The sequence below is a fragment of the Labeo rohita genome, chromosome 6 (genome assembly GCF_022985175.1).
Source record: "Labeo rohita strain BAU-BD-2019 chromosome 6, IGBB_LRoh.1.0, whole genome shotgun sequence".
Classification (NCBI taxonomy): Eukaryota; Metazoa; Chordata; class Actinopteri; order Cypriniformes; family Cyprinidae; genus Labeo; species Labeo rohita.
Window position 1 is genome coordinate 31,413,072 of NC_066874.1, and position 21,168 is coordinate 31,434,239.

Sequence of the window (21,168 nt, forward strand, 5' to 3'; positions counted from 1 at the left end):
CCGACTGGAAACAACTGACTGAACGTTCATTCCGGTGAGATTAAATGCGACGGGACACTTTCGGAAAATAGTTTTTCAAATAATTTGAAAAATCTGATTTATTACACGCTTTGACAGTAATCAAACAGAAACTGAAATATTTTACAGTTTATTCGAATTATTACGGTCGTTTGTTTACGTGGAAACGGGCGTTTTGTCTGTGTAGTTTTGTGTGTTGCCCTATAAAAGATCACAAAGTAAGTATTACAGCTTTTAATTAATTTATACACTACCTTATCCATTATGATACTATTCACAGTACTTTCTTTTAACATTTAAATACTTTCTTTCTGCAATACAATACAATATCTACAATATTCATTTACATATGGAGGGTTCGTACTTATGTCACGGTTTAGTCAGTTACCCGGATGCGCGGCCATATTGGAGATACTCGGATGTAAACAACAGCATGGATTGCATGGTAATGTACTACTGAATACATTGTTCTGCTAATTTATGCTGTCTAAACCACAGAAAGAATGTCTGGAAGCTGCTAAATCATATAGAGAAGGACTTAGTAAGCAGGAAAGGGCGCAATATTTTGTCAAACTAAAGTTAATAGGTAGAAATGATACGTACAAGTAGTATTAATTAAGATATTAGCCTACTAGTTCACCTACCTGTCCGGAAATGATGAGAACAAACACGCATGTTGTCAAGATTCTTGCCCTGAAAATCCTGGTTGTTTGGGAAACCATAAACGATACATTCCTAACGATAGTTAAATACAATGCAGTGCATTCAATCCCTTCAAATGAGCATTTTAATCTTTGTTGTGCTTTAAAATCATGACCGAATGCAAGGATTCAAGTTCATTGTTCATGGCTGAAAATAACGATAACAGCAGCATCTGGTTTGACTTACAGTGCATTGGAAACACATTGCACAGAAGCCTACTTCAGAGAGCAGGCCTGCCATTTAATCAATGCTTCAGTGTTGCTTACATTCAGTTACAGGACTTACAAGAGCCCTACGAACCTTTTGACTTTTGTTTAAAGAACATTTACATTCACTGCTTGGATATTTTCTGCTTTGACAGAATTTCGGAGACTTTCTCTTTTAGTAAACTATAAATACCGTACTGAACAAAATGGTGCATATAAATCTAAACCACATTGTACTGAAAATCTGGTCACTGAAGTGCACTGCTGATTTGTGCAAATGAAGATGAATGTGTCAAGACTTTTGCAGTTCGCCTAAATAGTCATGCAGTTTGACATGACTAGGATGCATTATATTAATCAAAATTGTCATCGAAGACATTTTTTTTTTTTTTTTTTTTTTTTTTTTTTTTGCTGTTGAACTTTTTATAAAATATTTTAAGTTTTTAAGTTTTTGAAGTAATGCTTCAGCTTTGGTTTAAATTTTAATAATATTTCACTGCATACTATTTTATTGGATATCAGCCTTGGTGAGCATAAGATACTTATTTCACAAACATTTAGAGAATCTACTGACCCCAAAATTTTGAATGGTTGAGTATCTAGTAATTATATTTAAAACAAATATAGTTTAACACTGTTTATATGCAAAACACTGCTGTCACAGCTTGACATTTCATGCCATCTACTCATTTGCTCTCAAGAGAGCTTTGAAAAGTGTCCTTTTGCCATCATGGCTTCCAGATGTGTGTTTGATGCCAACAGCAATCCAGAGTCTGTGCGTCAGCTCGGTGTCGTCACTGTATTATGGCACTTAAAGGTCAAAGGTTCATGATTCATGGCTCCCCTTCTAAAAAGGTTTACTACTACAGAGTAATGTACAGAACTGCCAATCTACATTAGTCTTTACTGGTGTCTTATGTGTACTCAAAAGCATCTGCTTTGATCAAAAGTGATAAATCATGACAACAGTATATAATGTCTAAGTAGACTTTTGACTAGACCACTTTTTAGCCTAGTTTAGCCAAGAACGGTCTGCATTTGCTTTTGTCATTGTTTCATTTGCTGAAAAATGCTGTAGAATCATTGCAAATTGCTAAAATCAACTGCATAGTAACGTCATTGGCACCACCCACAACATTCTAGCATTTGTCAGTGAGCAAACATGCAGGAAGACCCGAAACAGGTGTTTTCATTTCCCTGTTAAAAACTGTAGGTCTTCAGCTTGGAAAGATTAGATGAGTTCAGTTCTCAAAGACTTGAGGATTTACTGTAAGCCTGATAGGTATGAAGCACTAGAGCCAGCTGTCTTGAAGGCATATGTTGACTTCAGATCGCATACAGAGAATAAGGCCGCGTAGTTTACAGTTTCAGTAGGTTGATCCACACAGGTTCAGGTTTGCCTGAGAATAAGGCCACCATGTGTGAAGGTTTTCAGCTGGTTACCTAATGAGGTCCAGACATTCATTATCATGAAAAACGAGCTATTCAGTTGCACATCAAAGTCAGACCAGCTCTGTGAAGCTACATATTACAACACAGTAACAAGTCACGTGATGAAACATCCAAATGAGCTGTTTTATCTGACTGTTTGTACTTCCATATTTTATTTTATTTTATTTTATTTTATTTTATTATTTTTAATTTAAATAAATGTACTTTTCTTTTTTAATTAGTTTGTTTTTTAGCATTGTGGCTTACATCTGCAGCAGTTTAGCTGCAAAAGCATTTCTATAACCCTAAATTGTGGTTATTTAGCAAAGGTTTTACTGCATGACAAAGTTGTAATAGTGTGGTTGCAAGTAGCATTGTAGTAAAATCAAACATTACCAAAGAATGCATGAAATCCTCAAAGCATTGAAATACACATGCAAATTCACACACAACTATAAAATACAATAATAGATAGATAGATAAATAGACAGATAAATGTTGTTAGCGTGCTTTGGCTGCTCCTGTCCTGTTGAGCACATTACACACAGTCCAGGTGGAGCATATGGTTCTTGTTTGAGATGCCCTACTACTTTATATATCTGAGCTAATGTCTGCGAACACTTGAACTTCTTTTCTTTGCACCTCTGCGTGAGTCTCCACTTCTTGTCTTTCTCTTTTACAGACAGATATTGCTAGACCATTACATACACCTCTTCAACCTGTCAATCAGCTAACATTGTTAAACCGCCTAATAAACTTGACTGTAAATGTTCAGTTTAGAAATGTCTGACAGGAGTGTGGATTGGTCCCTGAATGGGAATTAAATTATGATTAAATTTTATGAATTAAATTATAATTATAAGGATATTAATAATAAACTTCACATTTTATTCAGCTTCAGAGAGTTTGACAGAAGTATAATGCCTTCAAAATTCACTCCCACATTGCATCTGTAAAACGCTGAAGGAATGTTTCATGCATTCCATGTACATTCTCCACTCCAGACCTGCAAACGTTAAAGAAAGTGTCAGTCATCAGTATGTCTTGTGTTTGAAGGTGAACTGATAAATTAAAGGGTTAAAGGGAAAAATAAATAAAAAAAGGATTTATTTATATTTTGTATATTTTTGTATATAACAGCTTGCAGTGTAAAATCATGGTTGGTCTTTTGTTTTCCAGTAAAAATATATGAAAACAAGATTAAATATTATGCAAAGCAAAATGGCTTGTTTTTTTATACTTGTTTTTAGAAAATATACCTTTATTAAATATATTTTTCATATTTCTGTATGTGATCTGCCTAACAACTTCTAGACGTCTAGAGTTCCTTTTGATGCCTTTTTGTCCTTTCTGTAGCTTGGCAGGCGAAGGTCACAATAAGCATTCGTTTCATGGGGAAGAGCTGTGCATTTCTTCAAAACATCTTATTTTGTTTCATCCTGCAGGAATTGGAACAACATGAGGGTGAGTAGATAATGATGGAGTTTTCATTTCTGATCTTATGAACTTATCTTTTAAATTAATGCATGCATTATAACAGTCCTATGTAAAACAAGATCTCTGTCAAAGGAAATGGTAATGGGAAAAGTGATTTACTTCTTACATATGTCAAAAGATATGCTAAAATCTAAAAACCTTTTTTAAAAAAGAAAGATAGCTATATAATATCAGTTATGTATCTTTAGGTCTGTGTCTTTATCTTTTGATGAGATTGAGTACCAAGCACTTCAAGGCCATGCAGGAGAGCTGCCCCTCTCAGTACATCCATAACAGCCTCAAAGGAAACCGGAGAGACAATCCAGCAAACGAGAACCAGCAGGGAAGTGGGCTCCCCGACATCACAGCAGAGCCAGGGCTGACGGCGAGCTTTGAATCCAGTGGAGTTACACTGATTGGAAGAGAGCACAACAGAGATGTGTAGTGTCGCTGCCTCATGGCGTGCCACTGAACGGCCAGTATCTTACCCACCGCATCTGGTGCTTATTTAGAGGGCTGTCATGAGCGCAGCAGCGCCTATCCCCCCTCCATGCCCTTTCAGCCCGGTTATCAAACACAGAGTCGATTTGGGAGTTCACAACCTTAAGTTTGTGATATCAGCCTGCATGTGTGCGTGACACAAGGTTTTGGTTGCTCTCAAATAGTACATCATTTCACTTGTGGAAAGTCACACCTATACCATGGTACAGTATTGGTATTAGATGGTAATATCATGATATGCTGACATATACCATCACTACAGTACGTTTTGTATGTATAATTATGATTGGCGATTATGATTATTACTTTGACATTTACCATGGTACTGAATGTTTACCGTATTCATGTACAATGCAATTTACATCACTTACCAAAACATACCAGTACTACTGTATGTTTTCTGGACATGTGCAATAGTAGTACCATTTTTTTTTTTAAATACCCACCTGGAGTACCATACAAAATACCATGGTACATGAATTCTATGTCAAGTGGTACTATGTCAAGTGGATGTACATATGGCAGAGATGTATGGTAAAGATCAATCAATGATGCAATCAAACAGACAAAAACACCATAGATTAGTAGCCAAAATTTGGTAGTGCTGGATGTTGTTTCAGGGTTGGCATCATCTGAGTACTATAGTATAAAGTACTATAGTATCCCCTTACCATTGTAGTACCAATGTGATTTTACCTAGTACCTCTTAGAATACTCTATAAAGTACAGTGATACTTGAGTTTTAGTACCATGATGTACTTCACTATACCATAGTACTGTAGTATCCCCTTTCCCACTGTAGTATCATGGTACCATGTCCTAAACCATAGAAGGTAACATAGGAGGTATTTGAAATATACTGTAGTATTTTGAAATATACTGTGGTACTATTTTCAAAATATATTTACAATGTCCTAAACCATAGGATGTAATGTAGGAGGTATTTGAAATATACTATAGTACTTTGAAATATACTATGGTACTATATTCATAATATATTTTAAAGAATTATAGTATCCCATTTCCATGGTAGTACCATTGTGTTATTACCTAGTACCATGTTTTTTTTTAATCAATTACCTTCTTGGAATACTCTATAAAATACCATGGTACATGAATTTTAGTACTAAGGTGTACTTAAAAGTACTAGTATTCTCTTTCCTATTGTAGTACTATGGTACCATGTCCACAGTACCACGCTATTACTACTTGATATCACCTGTCATTTTCATCTGTCAAATTTTGATTTAAAAAGGCAAGAATTTCTCAATAAATGCACTTGAGATCTCATGCAAGCAGTAAGCAGAAAACCTAAGAAAGATCTAACTACATACAAATGGATCTTAAAAGCATGTTGTAAACAGCCCTCTTACTAATATTTGGAAGCAACAGTAGCCTAATTACCCACGAAAGCTGCTTTAACTGGTTTGTTTGTTTATATCTGCTCACTTTTCAGTCTAATTCCTGCATTTGTGAAACATTTGCTGTTTGTTAGGACAGCCCCATTAAAAATTGCAGATGGCAGTCACAAGATGTATTTCATATATATATATATATATATATATATATATATATATATATATACGCTCACTCTTTTCTTTCTTTTTTTTCCACAGATTTTTAATGATACCCTCAACTTTATATGATAAAATAAACAAACCCGACCTCAAAGCTCCGGAGAACAGGAAGGAGATCTGCACGATTCAGAGCACCACAACCACAGCAAACTGCATTCTGTGTTCCACTGTGTTTGGAAAAATAAACCCAGGTCTTCTAAACCATCTAAATATAGAGGGATGAAATTGTAAGACTAAGAATTGTGGGTTGACAGAAAGGTCAAAAGTGGAGTTCTGCCTCAGGTATGCGGCATTAAAGGTGGAATACACGCAATACAGCATCCTGAAACGAGCACAATTACTCAACAGCTGAAAGGTAAATTGGACAGATGTTTGTGGAGATCAGGTGACGTGGGCAGGGTGAGCATCAAGCTGTTAACCATGAGTTTCCATGAGGCAGAGAGGAGGCCGGCTCTCTTTCAGAGGCAGTCTTTCAGGCAGATGTTACGGAACCTGTTCCTTGTCCAGATGCATTGGCAACTTTTGGCTCTCCTCTTCCTTGTTTGTCAGACACTTATATTGACGTTGGCTGTGAGAAAACGAAGCGGTAAGAACATTTTTATTAACTGATCGTTTGTGATCACATCTGCATTTAAATGATAATGCTTATATGCAAAATAATCAACTATACACAAAAAAAGTAACAAATACTATAGTTTATGGACATGCACACTCAGAAAGAAGGTACAAAAGGGGCGGTACCTTTTTAAAACCCACTAACATTTACCATTTAGGTACTAATTTGTGTTTTTACGTTACTAATATGTATTCTTTAGGGGTAAAAAGGCACAAAAGTGTACCATAGTATTCTTCGACTTCTTTTATATGCACCACGGTAGTGAAATTCATGTGCCATGGTACTTTTTTGTAATGCTAATTTAATGTAATGTAATGTAATGTGTGCCAATACCAAACACTGCATGTTTACACAGATGTGCATGTTTACAAGTTTATTTGTTTTTGTAATAAGAATAGTTCCAGCTCTCAGATCTGATTGGATGATTCAAAGTCCTTTAAATAGCTCTGTTTTATGTGATCAGACAGGTGTGATTATTAGTTGAACTCTAAATTAATGTGAGGAAACAATATTTTCGCTTGCAAAGAATTTATCATTTTTAAATATTCATTGATATATATTTTTTGAACATGTTGTTACCATTTATTGACAGTAATAAGTTACTTGAAGCTAAGTTTTGGACTGATTTTCTCCGGTAATTTGAAGCTTATAATTTTAATAAGGCACATTTCTGTTCTAGCTGTTGTGATTTGGCATCCTGTTGAAATAAGATAATTAGTAACCTGCAGAATTTATAATTTCACTTTAAAAAATTAAAGTCATTGTGTGAAGTCCTGATTGTGTTTAAATCCTGATGTTTTTATTGGGGGGATACAGATCTAACAGCTGAATGGAGTTGATAGTGCTGTGTTAATTAATTTATATGTAATATAAATGAGGGTCTTACAGCATTAGTTAAATGCTGCTAAATATAGACGACTTCTCTCATAAATTACTGTAATTGATAGTCATTTTTATACTCCTATATATTGTGACAAGACAAAATATGTTTTATTTAGTATTAATTAGTGCAACCTAATGTGTGCAAAAAAATTTTGTGAAAAAAATCACAGATGTCATTTAACTCACACTTGGGCCTAAAGGCCATTTGGAGCGTGTAGAGATAAAGAGGATAGAGATTGTCACCATCTGAAAATACTGTTGATATACAGCAAAATAGTCATTAGATGCATAAATCTACACCACTGATACAAATCTGCAAAGAAAACGTGTCATTTCATGCAGTGATATAATAGAGCACTGCATTTAGTTTTTAGGAAAGTACTGGTGGTGCTTTGGTCCCATTGTCTCCTAGGTATTTTGTTTTTAACTATTAAGGTTTCAGTTTATCCTGCATGAAAGCTAAGGTTCATTTACTGTATAGTGTTCATCTGGGGGTTCATTTGTATATGATTGTATATAATGGATTTGTGTATGATTTTGGAATTATATTATATTTTACCAAGTAGTAGTAATTGTATATAATATCATATATTTGTTATTATATTTTACTAAATATTCAAGACTTTACTAGTATGAAGAGTGTTACAGAGAGTCTGAAACTTCATAGCTGAGCTCTAAATAGAAAAACAAAAATGCATTATATCCATGATTTGGCTTCAGGAGTGTACACAGAGTGGATCTTATTTATGTGCATATTTCCTGCAGAACGAGACAGAAATATAGACCGGTTGGTAATAAATCTTGATGCACTGCGGCAAGATCAGTCAGTTTATTTACCACTGATTTTCCAGAATAGTCACGAAGCCTTAGATGTAATTTATGGTGGCTGATCGAGGCTTTAGTATGCGTTGCTTTAGGTAGAGGTTCAAGATATTGCTTTTTGAATTGTTATGTTATATTAAGCTTGAAATGAAATAAAATCTGAGATGATGTACATACAGTTGTGCATCTGTCTATCTATCTATCTATCATCTATCTATCTACCTTTCTGTCTGTCTGTCTGTTTGTCTGTCATATCATAGGGGTTCAAGCATGTTCAAGCATTGTTAGAAAGATCACATATTAGCAATCTCCACGTAAAATTTGATCATGCAGATCAAACCGTAAGTTGTAGAGACTTGAAACTTGAAGGTAATGGTAGTACTTGCACTGCTTACAATGTGACCAAGACAGGCCCCAATTGGCCTGGGGCAAGTGCATTATGTCGTTGGAATCCTGATGGACACCTCAGATTTGACTGTGAGCATGGCAAAATTTTGGCGTATTTTGCATTCTTTGAAAACCTACTTTTGTGAACTAGTCCTAGGTTTTTTGCCCGATTGGAATCAAACCAGTGCAGAAAGATTCTCTGGAGAGTGAATATCAATAATTATCAAAAAAAGTTGAACTTTCGACTCACCGTCGCAAAGGGACGCCAACACGTTCAAAGGGGGCACGCAGAACCTGATTTTACCAAGTACGACATGTTCCTGGATCAACATCTTTGTTGACCCTGGAACAACATGGTGATTAACCAATCAGATTTGAAAAAACAGTTTAGAGTTTTTGTGAAGTTTAGGCTTACAATCAGTGTTTGGTGCTTGTACATCAGTGCCATTAATCTATCATTTCCTCTGATTTTAGGGATTACTCATGGGTAAGGTTAGGTTTAGGTGTAGGGATGTGGTCAAGATTAAATTTTTGGATTAAAATGTTGTTCCAGGGTCAACAAAATATGTGGACCCAGGAACACATCTAATGCAGCAAAATCAGGACGTGCCAGGGGGCACAGCCACTTTTAGTAAAATGCCTATAATTCCTGTATGGAATGAGATATCTTTGCCAAACTGTGCACACTTATGTAAGAGCTCAAGCTGAGGTCACAGGAAAAAAAAATCACAGAGTTTGGCCACTTTGTGGCACTATGAGATGGGGGGGGAAAACATTAAAATGGTTGTGCAACTGTGCAACCATTTGTCCTATCAACATGAAAAGTTGTGTGTACAGTCTTGATCCGAAGTGCCACAAGCGTCTACAAGGGCATTTCTGTATGCCAAAAAACATGCCCGCCATTGGCCAACCATTGGTCAAAAACCTACTTTTGTGAACTAGTCCTAGGGTTTTCGCTCAATCTGGAAAAAAAACACTGCACTACAATTCTCTGGACTCTCTAGGCCAATAATTATCCAAAAAAAGTCTCATTTAAGGGGCCTGTCCAAATTTACCCAAAATCCTATAAAGCCTAAAGGAAAACTCAAAACTTCACAAAACCTGCTGAGCACATGCGACAGGTGATTGTAAATAGGCATGCAAAGTTTTAAGGTGATTGGACCACAGCTGGCGCTATAACAGTCACAACTGTAAAAAAACAACAAAAAAAAACATAACATTTCCATGGTAAATTACCTGGGTTTGCCAAAAAATGCTTTATCAAATCATTGATTTCAGGGGTGGCGACCGTCGGTCCTGGAGAGCTGCAGCCCTGCAGAGTTTTGCTTCAACCTTTATCAAATACACCTGAACAAGCTAATTAAGGTCTGAAGGGTTACTAGGAAGCTACAGGCAGGTGTTTTTATTAGGGTTGGACCTGAACTCTGACTGCGGCTCTCCAGGAGCAGAGTTCACCACCCCTGATTTAGGTGGCTACAAGCTTGCTAAATAATGTCTTTTTTTCACATGTGCTTAAATGCCTTGAAAAAGCACTTGAACCCCTGTAACCTGCAAACTACAAATAAAATGTAAAAAGCAGAAAAGCACAGGCTTTTCTCAATTCAATACTCGGTCTCAGAGCATGTTCAGTCCCGTTAGCATTATAGAAGTATGTGGCCTTCATTTCGTATTTGTGTTGTTCCCCATATTTTCTCAATTTCATTTGACTGACATCCATGCAAAAAATAGTGAACAATATATTGATGAAAACACAGCGGAAGCATCTCAGCTCAACTTACTGACGTCTTTTTAGACAGTGGTGTCTCTCTTTATGTCTCTAATGAAGGATATGAAGATAAGAACCATCTGGCAGTTCCCTCACATCTCCCCCCTGCAGACCCTCTCCAGTGGCTCAATGTCACACAACACACGCAGACAAGAGGCTTCAAGAGGCTAGTCTTTGGCTTTGGCATTGGTCAGATGTAAACATGCATGCACTCTGTACATTAAGAACACATTTTGCGAAAATAAAAAGGCTGAGAGAGTAAACAGTTATTTAGCAGATGCTAAAAGTTATGACTTGCCATATGTGCCTTTTTGCATTGTGAATTACTCATGCAAATCTTGGCATCATACTAAGATGTTGTCATGTGATTTCTAGGCTGTTCTGGATGGTTCCTAGGTGGTTGCTTGAAGGAGAACACCTCTTCCAGAACAAAAGTTGACAGATAATGTACTCACCCCTTGTCATCCAAGATGTTCATGTCTTTTTTTTCTTCAGGCGTAAAGAAATTATGTTTTTTGAGGGAAACATTTCAGATTTTTCTCCATATAATGGACTGGTGCCCTGATTTTGAACTTCTAAAATTCAGTTTAAATGCGGCCTCAAACGATCCCAAATGCGGTTGAAGGGACTTATCTAGCGAAACGGTCAGTTATTTTAATAAATATAGTACAATTTATATACTTTTTAATGTCAAACACGCTCTGGTCTCGCTCTGCCTGAACTGTTTTTTTCCAGTTCATGACAGTTAGGGTATGTTGAAAAACTCCCATCTCATGTTCTCCCCCTTAACTTCAAAATTGTGGTGTTTGATGTTTACTTTGCAAAGAATGAGTCTGTACTTCTGCAGCGATGTATGATTTTGAAATGATTTTTGAAGTTGAGGGAGAAAAAACGACTGGAGATAAAAAAGTATTAAAATTTTATTTTTTTAATGAAAATAACTGATTGTTTCACTAGATAAGACCCTTCTTCCTCGGTTGGGCTCGTTTACAATCCTGAAATGTTTCCCTCAAAAAACATAATTTCTTTCCGGCTGAAGAAAGAAAGACATGAACATCTTGGATGACAAGGGGGTGAGTACATTATCCGTAAATTTTTGTTCTGGAAGTGGACTTCTCCTTTAAGTCTGATGAGTCTCTAGCAGAATTTAGATTCTGTTTTCTAGATTCAAATTTGCTAAAATGCACGTTGCAGTATACTTTCTTGTTAGGTGACAGAAAGAAGCCGAGCCCTTTTCAAGAAGCCAAAGAGATGACATACAAGCTTATGGCCTTTAGAATGTCATCTCAAAACCCTCAAATGTCACAGCAGAAAGTGTAATGTGTCAAATAATGTGACTGCACATAAATCCCTTAGACACGCTACCTTGTGATGCTGCATTGCCTGTTTGCGAATTATGATTTAAAATGTTTTCAGAGAGCTGGCGACAGGACTGCAGGAGCTGTCTGGAGTGTTCGAAGGAAAATGGCTGCCTGCGCTGCTCTGAGCGCCTCTTCCTGTTCCTGAACAGAGATGGCATGAGTCACCACGGCTCTTGTCTTCACTCCTGCCCCTCTGGACACTTCGGCCTCCGAGGCAAAGATCTCAACCGCTGCATGAGTGAGTCTATCCTTGATGATAGTTAAAGGGATAGTTCACCCAAAAATGAAAATTCTCTTATTGATTACTTATCCTGTGCACAAGAGTACCATTACACATGCAAGGTCAGAAAGCTCTCAGATTTCATCAAAAATATCTTTATTTGTGTTTTGAAGATGAACAAAAGTCTTACGGGGTTTGGATGGACATGAGGTTGAGTAATTAAAGACAGAATTTTCATTTCTGGATGAACTATCCCTAGAATATATCAAATAGGTTTACACTGATATCTAAACGTCTGAAACGTATGTAAATCTTGGAGGTCTTGTATAATTTTTTATGTTTATTTTATGTTCATTTTTAAATCCATACTTTATTTAATATTCTTACATTTTTTTAGAAAAAGAAATTTGGAGGGATGGATTTAAAATGTATATTTTATTTAGTATTCTTACCAATACTTTTAAAAGAAGTTGAATTTAAACATGGTGAATATATATATATATATGAAAGCACTACAATCTAATCTAATCTAAAATCTTATTTATTTATGTATTTGTTTGTTTGTTGTTCCAAAACTTTTCTAAAATAACTTTTTTGGGGAGTGCTTCATCTCTTTAGAACTTGATATCTTGAGAAAGCCTGTAACAGTACCACGCACCTTATATAAGACTATAATCCTCAGCCATATTTCTCCCAGAATGCAAAGCTCCAGAGTGTGAGAGGTGCTTCAACAAAGACTTTTGCACCAAGTGCAAGGGAGGATATCTGCTCTTCAAAGGCAAATGCTTCAAAACCTGTCCAGAGGGCACATTTCCTCAGTCCACAGACTGTGTTGGTAAGCGCTTTACTCGCTTCTGTCGCTTCAGACCTTCTTTATGGGCAGATGCCGTAAAACTCTCATTACCATACTGAAAGAAACCTATCAGTCATTTTTTATTTGGAACAATTACATCAAGATGTTTTCTCATGTGTGGCAATGAAAAGCAGCAGATATGGACTTAAGGAAAAAATTCTGGTTGCATTTACCATGGTATTTACACGCCATTAATTTGATGTTGTGCAAATACTGAGGAAAGAGTTCACTTGCTTACTAACACACACAAAAAAAAAGATTAGTCAAGTCACATTTATTTATATAGCACTTTAAATAAAAAAAGGCTGTTTCAAAGCTATGGAAGTCTATTTTTACCATGGGATAAAAACAATAAAAAAAGTAATTGTGACTTTTCTTGAGAAAGAATTATTTTTTTTTTACTTTTTTTCTTTCACTTTTATTTTTCAATTCCGAGTTTATATCTTGCAGTTATTCCGTTTCCCCTCACAATTCAGAGTTCTCATTAACATTTTCTCACAATTCTGTTTTTTTCCATGCAATTGCAAGGTTACATCTCTTCATTCCAACTTTTCCTCTCAGAATTGTGAGTTTATATGTTGCATTTCTGATTTTATATCTTCCAATTCAGAATAGTGAGGAAAAAAGTCTAAACTGTGGGATAAAAAGTCAATTTCAATTTCCTTTTTGAATTTTTTTTATCTTATGGTATAAACAAGTATCCATACAAAGTTGTTTCACAGTAAAAAAATGAGGAAATAACAGTATTAATATTGCAAAGTGTTATTATTCAGCTCAATTTAGTTTAGTTTAGTAAGAGTGACAATGTTGAACAAGATAAGTAAAGTTGGCTTGAGAAAGCCTTGTCTGAAAGTTTGAAATAACTTTGATTTGACTTAAAGTTTGATTTGCTGAAATTGAAGTTTAGGACAGAGTGGGAACACACATGCTTCTAGCATGAATCAACATGTTGAAACCATGATTTAGAATGATTTAACCATGCTGCTAACATAATTTAGCACAGTTTAACCATGTTGCTAGCATGATTTAGCATTAAATAGCATGTTGCTAGCATGACTTAATGTGAATTAACATGTTGCTAGCATGATTTAACATGCTCCTAGCAAGTTGCTACTATGATTAGCAAGTTACTAGCATCTTACTAGCTTGTTTATAACATGATTAGCGGGTTGATAGCATGATTAGCATGTTGCTAGCATGATTCTAACATGATTAGCATGTTGTTAACATGTTTCTACTGAGAATAGCAAGTTCATTGCATGATTCTAGCAAGAGTGGCGTGTTTTTAGCATGATTAGCATATTACTACCCTGGTGAAAAAAACAGCATATGCTGGTAGGTAGGTTTTGATGCTGGTTTAAGCTGGTCCTTTGCTGGTTTTTGCTGGCTTTTGCTGGTCATGTTGCTGGTCAAGGACCAGCATGAACCAGCAAAGGACCAGCTTAAACCAGCATCAAAACCTACCTAACCAGCATCCCAGCATCAAAACATACCTACCAGCATATGCTGTTTTTTTCACCAGGGAATAGTGTCATTATTAATCTGTTCAATGGCAATGCAGTTTGTTTTTATGATTCAGTATTCTTTATCTATTTGTACAGAAGGCTGTGTGTTCAGTATCTTTGGTTTCTGGGGTGAATGGAGCCCATGCCAGCACAACGGCCTGAGCTGTGGCATCAGATGGGGGCATCAGAGCAGGACCCGTGAGCTGTCCAGAAACACACCTGAAGAGACAGAATCGCTCTGCCCACCACAGACTGAGAGCAGAAAGTGCAGGATGAAGAAAAGGTGTCCAAAAGGTGATTTATATTTTTTATGTTTATTTTAAATGACAAGCAGTGTTTTGGCTAATATACCCTCTTTCATTTCATTTCACAAGCCTCTTTATATCATCTTTCTTGTAGCGGCCCACACGATTCACATATTAGGTGAAACACAAGATCCAAACATTGTCACTTAGACAAGTTGAGAGTTGAAATGGTTCCTTGACTAAATTTGGGAAATTGTGTTTTGTTTCCACTTGATGCTCTTCTGGAAATCATTTGTTTGCAGCAATCTTCATTATCGCTGGCAGATCAAATGTCTGGTGGCATTAAGAAAATGAGGCGTGATATTTTCTCTGTCACCTTCAGTCTGCCTTAATGGCACCCGTGTAATGGAAAGACTGCATGACATAGCCTTCTATTTCTATCATTATAATTTCCATTGCTGTCATTTTCATAGGAATGGCATAATGAGTAGGCCTACTATTTATGGGAGAATATAAGGTGCAGTGGGTGCACAGTATGCAGATTTTCTTCATGCATGCAGTATGTGCACTATAAAGTACACAGCATAGAAATGATATATCCAACAAAGCAACACACTCAACTTGATATAAAATTTCTAGTATGGTTGGGGAAAATTAATATCAACTGTGACTTTTTAGCAACTTACTGGACTAACAACATTTTTTAAATATTTATAATATTATAAATGGTGGTAGAAAGCAAAAAAATATTTATAAAATATTGTAAAAAGTACATTAATGCTAAATTTTACTTTAATAATATTGAATATTATCAATGCTAAATAATATTTTAGTACACTATCATTCAAACATTTTGGTTTATTATTGTTTTTTTTCAAACAATACTTTTTATCAACTGTTTTTATGTTTTTAAATCAGTTTATGCTAACTATTTTCAAGATTGATAATAATCAGAAATGTTTATTTGATCAGCATATTAGAATGATTTCTGAAGGATCATGTGACATTGAAGACTGGAATAATGATGCTGAAAATTCAGCGTTGCATCACAGAAATAAATTGCATTTCAAAATATATTCAAATTGAAAACAGTTCATTTAAATTGTAATATTTCACAACATTACGGTTTTTACTGTATTTTTGATCAAATAAATGCAGCCTTGGTGAGCAAAAGAGACTTTCAAAAACATTTAAAAATACCTACCAACCCCAAAGTTTTAAAAACGTGGTGTACAGTTGAGGTCAAAAGTTTGCATCCCCCTTTCAGAATCATTAAAAATGTTAATTATTTTAACAAAATAAGAGAGATCATACAAAATGCATGTTCAGTACTGATCTGAATAAGACATTTTACATAAAAGATGTTTACATATAGTCTACAAGAGAAAATAATAGTTGAATTTATAAAAATGACCCGGTTCAAAAGTTTAATTCAGGAGAAAACACAGTGCATTAAGATGCATTGAATTTAACATTTTTAACTCTGATATTTAGGCAAAATAAGAAAAATGTACACATCTCCATTCTGTTCAAAAGTTTTCACCCCCCACCTCTTAATGTATGGTGTTTCCGTCTGGAGCATCAGTAAACATTTGAACCTTCAGTAATAATTGAATATGACCCCCTTAGATATCCTCAGTGTGAGAAGACGGATCTCAAAATCATACAGTCATTGTTGGAAAGAGTTCAAATACACAAAAATGCTGGGAAAACCAAAGAATTTGTGGGACTTGAAGGATTTTTCTGAAGAAAAACAGGCAGTTTAACTGTTCAGGACAAACAAGGGACTTGTGAACAACTATCACTAAACAGAAAAACACAGCTGAGGATCATTCAGGTAACAACACTGTATTAAGAATCATTAAGAGGATGAAAACTTTTGAATGGGGTCATTTTTATACTATAAATACTAATATTTTCTCTTGTGGACTATATGTAAACATTTGTGTGATTCCTTTTATTTTGGTAAAATAATTAACATTTTTAAAGATTCTGAAAGGAGGATGCAAACTTTTGACCTCAACTGTATATAATGGCAGAGATAAATCTTAGTGAAGCAGAATTCAACAGAAAGTCTACTTAAAAACAGTATAACAAAGTATGTCTACTGTTACTATCCACATCAGATGTTCTCCATCAGTACCATTGTGGTTTATCTCTGAAGTTGACACCTCAAAGACTTACTTGTGGTGTGACCAATGTGAACCCGATGAATTAATTTAGTCCTAGGATGTCCTCAAGATTAACACAAGATCATTTCCTTTCTCCTCAAGTTTCCTTGTCTTCAAGTGTATCCCTGAGAGCTAATGAAAGTCAGGCAGCACATCTCAGAACGCCGCACAACACAAGATTCACCAGTGGTTTCTGTTACGACCCTACAGGTGACCCAAATTACCTGACTAAATCATAACACACAAACCTCTGATTTTAACATGCAGATTTATGTTGGTTTTGAGATTAAAGGTTAGGGGTGGGCCTAAACCTGATGAATCATGGTATAAATATCAACTTTTAGTGCTTTTTGTGCACGATAATCAGAGACAATGAAAATGACAGGAAGCTTAAATCACAGCAGGTAAAAAGTAGGGCAGAGAATAACAACAGATCAAAAAGCCTGGAGAGAACCAAGAGGAGAAAAACAGGAAAAATGATGGAGAAAGTGGCATTCTTGCCAAGCCGTAGTGTTTTCCAGACCACAGACCCCATTCCTGAGGCCATAATGACTGTTTACTCCAGTTTTATGATGCTTTTATTATGTCCCTTTTAAAAAGACAAAAATGGATTATGATTTGGTTTCAGCAAACAAAAATGTTAAATAAATACTGCAAAGCACCCACCTCTGCACACTATTTGTTCCGCTTTTGCTCCAGAAAATTTTTCGCCTCCTTTTTGAAGACGACAGCACATACCACCCTGAAGCTCCTCTGTTGTTGATTTTGAATCTTAAAGTCAAACCAGACATGAACATCTGAAGTACTGTAAGGAACTCAACACAACATTCTCAGGTCATGAGCTGTCCGTTGCATGAAAGCAAGAAATTGACCACTAACACAAAAATTATACAAAAATAATGTAGAATTTCAGCATGTAGAATTAAAACTAAGGCACTGGATGTCAACAGCTCCCTTTTTGAGTTTGTATCATCTGAATAAATAAGCTTTTCATTGATGTATGGTTTGTTAGGAAAGGACAATATTTGGCCGAGATACAACTATTTGAAAATCTGGAATCTGAGGGTGCAAAAAAAAAAAACTAAATATTGAGAAAATCACCTTTGAAGTTGTCCAAATGAAGTTCTTAGCAATGCATATTACTAATCTAAAATTAAGTTTTGTTATATTTATGGTAGGAAATGTAAAAATGTATAATGTGGTCCAGGGTCATATGCATTCGGACCCCTTTAGAATTTTCTATATTTCTGCATAAATATAACGCAAAACATCATCAGATGTTCACACAAGTCTTTAAGCTGACAAAACAGAATCCAATCAAACAAACAAGACAAAAATATATACTTTGTCATTTAGTTATTAAGAAAAATGATTCAGTGTTAAATATTTGTGAGCTGCGAAAGTATGTGAATCTTTGCTTTCAGTACCTGTTGTGGCTCCTTTTTGAAGCAATAACTGCAGGTAACATTTTAATTGGATTAAGGTCCGGACTTTGACTCGGCCGTTCCAAAACATTAACGTTGTTCTTGTTTAACCATTTTTTGGTAGAATGACTTGTGCGCTTGGGGTCGTTGTCTTGCTGCATGACCCAGATGTCCTGACATTTTCCTTTAGAATTTGCTGGTATAATTCAGAATTTATTGTTCCATCAATGATGGCAAGTCGTCCCGGCCCAGATGCAGCAAAACAGGCCCAAACCACGATACTACCACCACCATGTTTCACAGATGGGTTAAGGTTCTTCTTCTTTTTTCTTCAAACATAACACTTTTTATTTAAACCAACAATTATGCTTTGGTCTCATCTGTCCACAAAACATTTCTCCAATAGCCTTCTGACTTGTCCACATGATCTTTATCAAACAGCAGACAGGCAGCAGTGTTTTTTGGAGAGTTGTGGCTTTCTCCTTGCAACCCTGGCATGCACACCATGGTTGTTCATTGTTCTCCTGATGATGAACGCATGAACTTCAACATTAACCAATGTGAGAAAGGCCTTTAGTTGCTTAGAAGTTCTCCTGGGGTTCTTAGCAACCTCAGAAGGTATTATACATCTTTTTTTTTGTTGGTTGACCACTTCTGGGGAGGGTAACTGTGGTCTAGAATTTCCTCCATTTGTACACAATCTGTCTGACTGTGGATTTGTGAAGTCCAAACTCTTTAGAGATGGTTTTGTAACCTTTTCCAGCCTGATGAGCAACAACAACTCTTTTTCTGAGGTCCTCAGAGATCTCCTTTGTTTATGCCATGATTCACTTTCAAAAACATGATCAGACTTTAATAGATCCCTGTTGTCATCCTATTGACTGAAAACACTTCTGAACAGATAGACTTAAATTTCACATTCAAATTAACTGCTAATCCTACATATTCACATACTTTTGCAACTCACAAATATTTAATGCTAAATAATTTTTCATAATAAATAAATGACAACTTATATATTTTCATCTCATTTGTTTAATTGAGCTCTCATTGTCAATTTTCAAAACTTGTGTGAAAATCTGATGAACTTTTTGGTAATATTTATGCAGGACTATAGAACATTCTAAAGGGTTTACAAACTTTCAAGCAGCACTGTATATGTATATATATATATATATATCTGACAGGATTCTGTTCTCCCAAATTATGCAAATATAAAAAAAAAACATTAGAAGATATTTTTGTTTATTATTTCTGAACATCTTTCTATAGGGATTCCCCATTAAAAATTTATTTTTAACAGTTATTTTATTTTATTTTATTTTATTTTATTTTTGCCAGGAGTATCACTGGTCATCATTTCTGATTTTTTAATCAACTCTTTATTTTTGCTTATTATTTCTGAACATCCCTTTAAGGATTCCCCATTAAAAGGGATTTTTAACAGTTATAATATTTGTTATTTTATTTTATTTTATTTTATTTTATTTTATTTTATTTTATTTTATTTTATTTTATTTTATTTCTTTTCTTTTCTTTTCTTTTTTTTAATCAACTCTTTATTCGAGGTATTCAGGTTTTGACTCATTGTTTCCAAATTTATTTTTGCTTATTATTTCTGAACATCTCTTTAGGGATTCCCCATTAAAATGGATTTTGTGAGTCATTCCACATGACTCAGTCTCTGGTGACAAAGTAATATTTTGAGGCTTTTAAAGGTATTTTTATGGCTTTTTTTTTTTTTTTAATAAGGCCCAGTTAGGTAATGTTAAAATATTTAAACAGTATTTCCATCCACGTTTTATCCATTCATTTTGATGTTTTTATATTTCACAGTTGAAGATGAGGACAATCACCAGTATAATTCTTAAAAAAAAAAAAAAAAAAGGAAAAAGAAAATGCCATTTCTGTGGATTTTAATGGACAAAATGAGTGTTCTTTCTGTCCTCCCAAAATATAAAAAGTAAAACAAATGAATGGCCTTTTGCTTTGACACTAAAATTGGATTTCATGTCAATAAGTTCAAAACACCATCAATAAACAAAAACATCACAGAGAATGTCATTTCTGTAAGTGCTGATGTAATAAAAATATCATTCTTGCTATAGATTCTAGACGTGACGGACACAGTGAAGTGATCCAACTGAATTTTTAATGCTTTACATCAATAATAAAGAACATATAGGGTTCCACTGCCTACATTATTTCACTTGAATATGATTCACTGTCTTATATGGTTTCATGGTTTTATCTTGACAGATAAAAGGAAAAATGAAAGGAGAGAAGAAAGAAGAAATGCACAGAAAAAGCTAAAGCTCTTTGGGAACAAAACCGTCACAGAACCTCCATGGAGAGTGTAACAGAAGTCAATTTTATATAAACGTTTTTTATAAACAAATTTTTAGTAAAATATTTTGTATAAATAATTGTAATATTGCCCCTTTAATAAATATGTAGCAAGAGACTGCACATCCTTTTTAATGCAGATGTATTACATTTTGTTTACGTTATTATGGTGCATCCTAACCTGTATTTATACATTTATTTTATTGACAAGTCGGGAGGGTTTTCCCCAACGCTACCGCATGACTTAAACCCCCAGTACAGTGTGGTTTAACAAAGACAAGATTCATAAAACTGTACATTTCCATCTGATGAATAACAGACGAACAGCTTCATGTGGTTTGAGCTGTATCTCCACAGGCTGTTCTGTGTTTTCAGCCACATACGTTCCCTATATTTGCACTTCTTTGCTATAATTACATTAGGAACACAAAAAAAAAAAAAAAAAAAAACAGAACAATGTAAAGAGTTGTGCAAAGCGATGCCAAGATCATGACCTTGCACTTCACTTATGCAGTCTCGAGCCATGTGATTGGCTGTGGACATGTCATGTGATCCAGTGACTGGCACAGATGTGTCCTTAAATAATGTTTCTCATGTACATTTCTAAATTAACTTGCTAAAAGTGTGCATACTTTGTCTAAACAGCTTAAATGAAAGTAT

General features: G+C 35.1%; 1 protein-coding gene across 1 annotated transcript; it reads left to right on the top strand.

The window, feature by feature from the left end:
- The first annotated feature begins 57 nt into the window (after window positions 1-57).
- On the top strand, window positions 58-20,956 carry rspo4 (R-spondin 4). The gene is made up of 8 exons (XM_051112945.1): window positions 58-236; window positions 3,714-3,821; window positions 4,043-4,537; window positions 5,951-6,497; window positions 11,800-11,982; window positions 12,662-12,799; window positions 14,419-14,616; window positions 20,422-20,956. Exons 4-8 carry the CDS (start codon window positions 6,332-6,334, stop codon window positions 20,520-20,522), a joined length of 786 nt encoding a protein of 261 aa, XP_050968902.1. The 5' UTR covers window positions 58-236; window positions 3,714-3,821; window positions 4,043-4,537; window positions 5,951-6,331; the 3' UTR covers window positions 20,523-20,956.
- The last annotated feature ends 212 nt before the right edge of the window (window positions 20,957-21,168 follow it).

Excerpts from the sequence above, each read along its gene's own strand:
- rspo4 (XM_051112945.1), top strand. The coding sequence starts at position 6,332 with ATGAGTTTCCATGAGGCAGAGAGGAGGCCGGCTCTCTTTCAGAGGCAG. Across the intron at positions 11,983-12,661 it reads AGATCTCAACCGCTGCATGA|AATGCAAAGCTCCAGAGTGT; the intron begins GTGAGTCTATCC and ends TATTTCTCCCAG. Across the intron at positions 12,800-14,418 it reads TCAGTCCACAGACTGTGTTG|AAGGCTGTGTGTTCAGTATC; the intron begins GTAAGCGCTTTA and ends CTATTTGTACAG.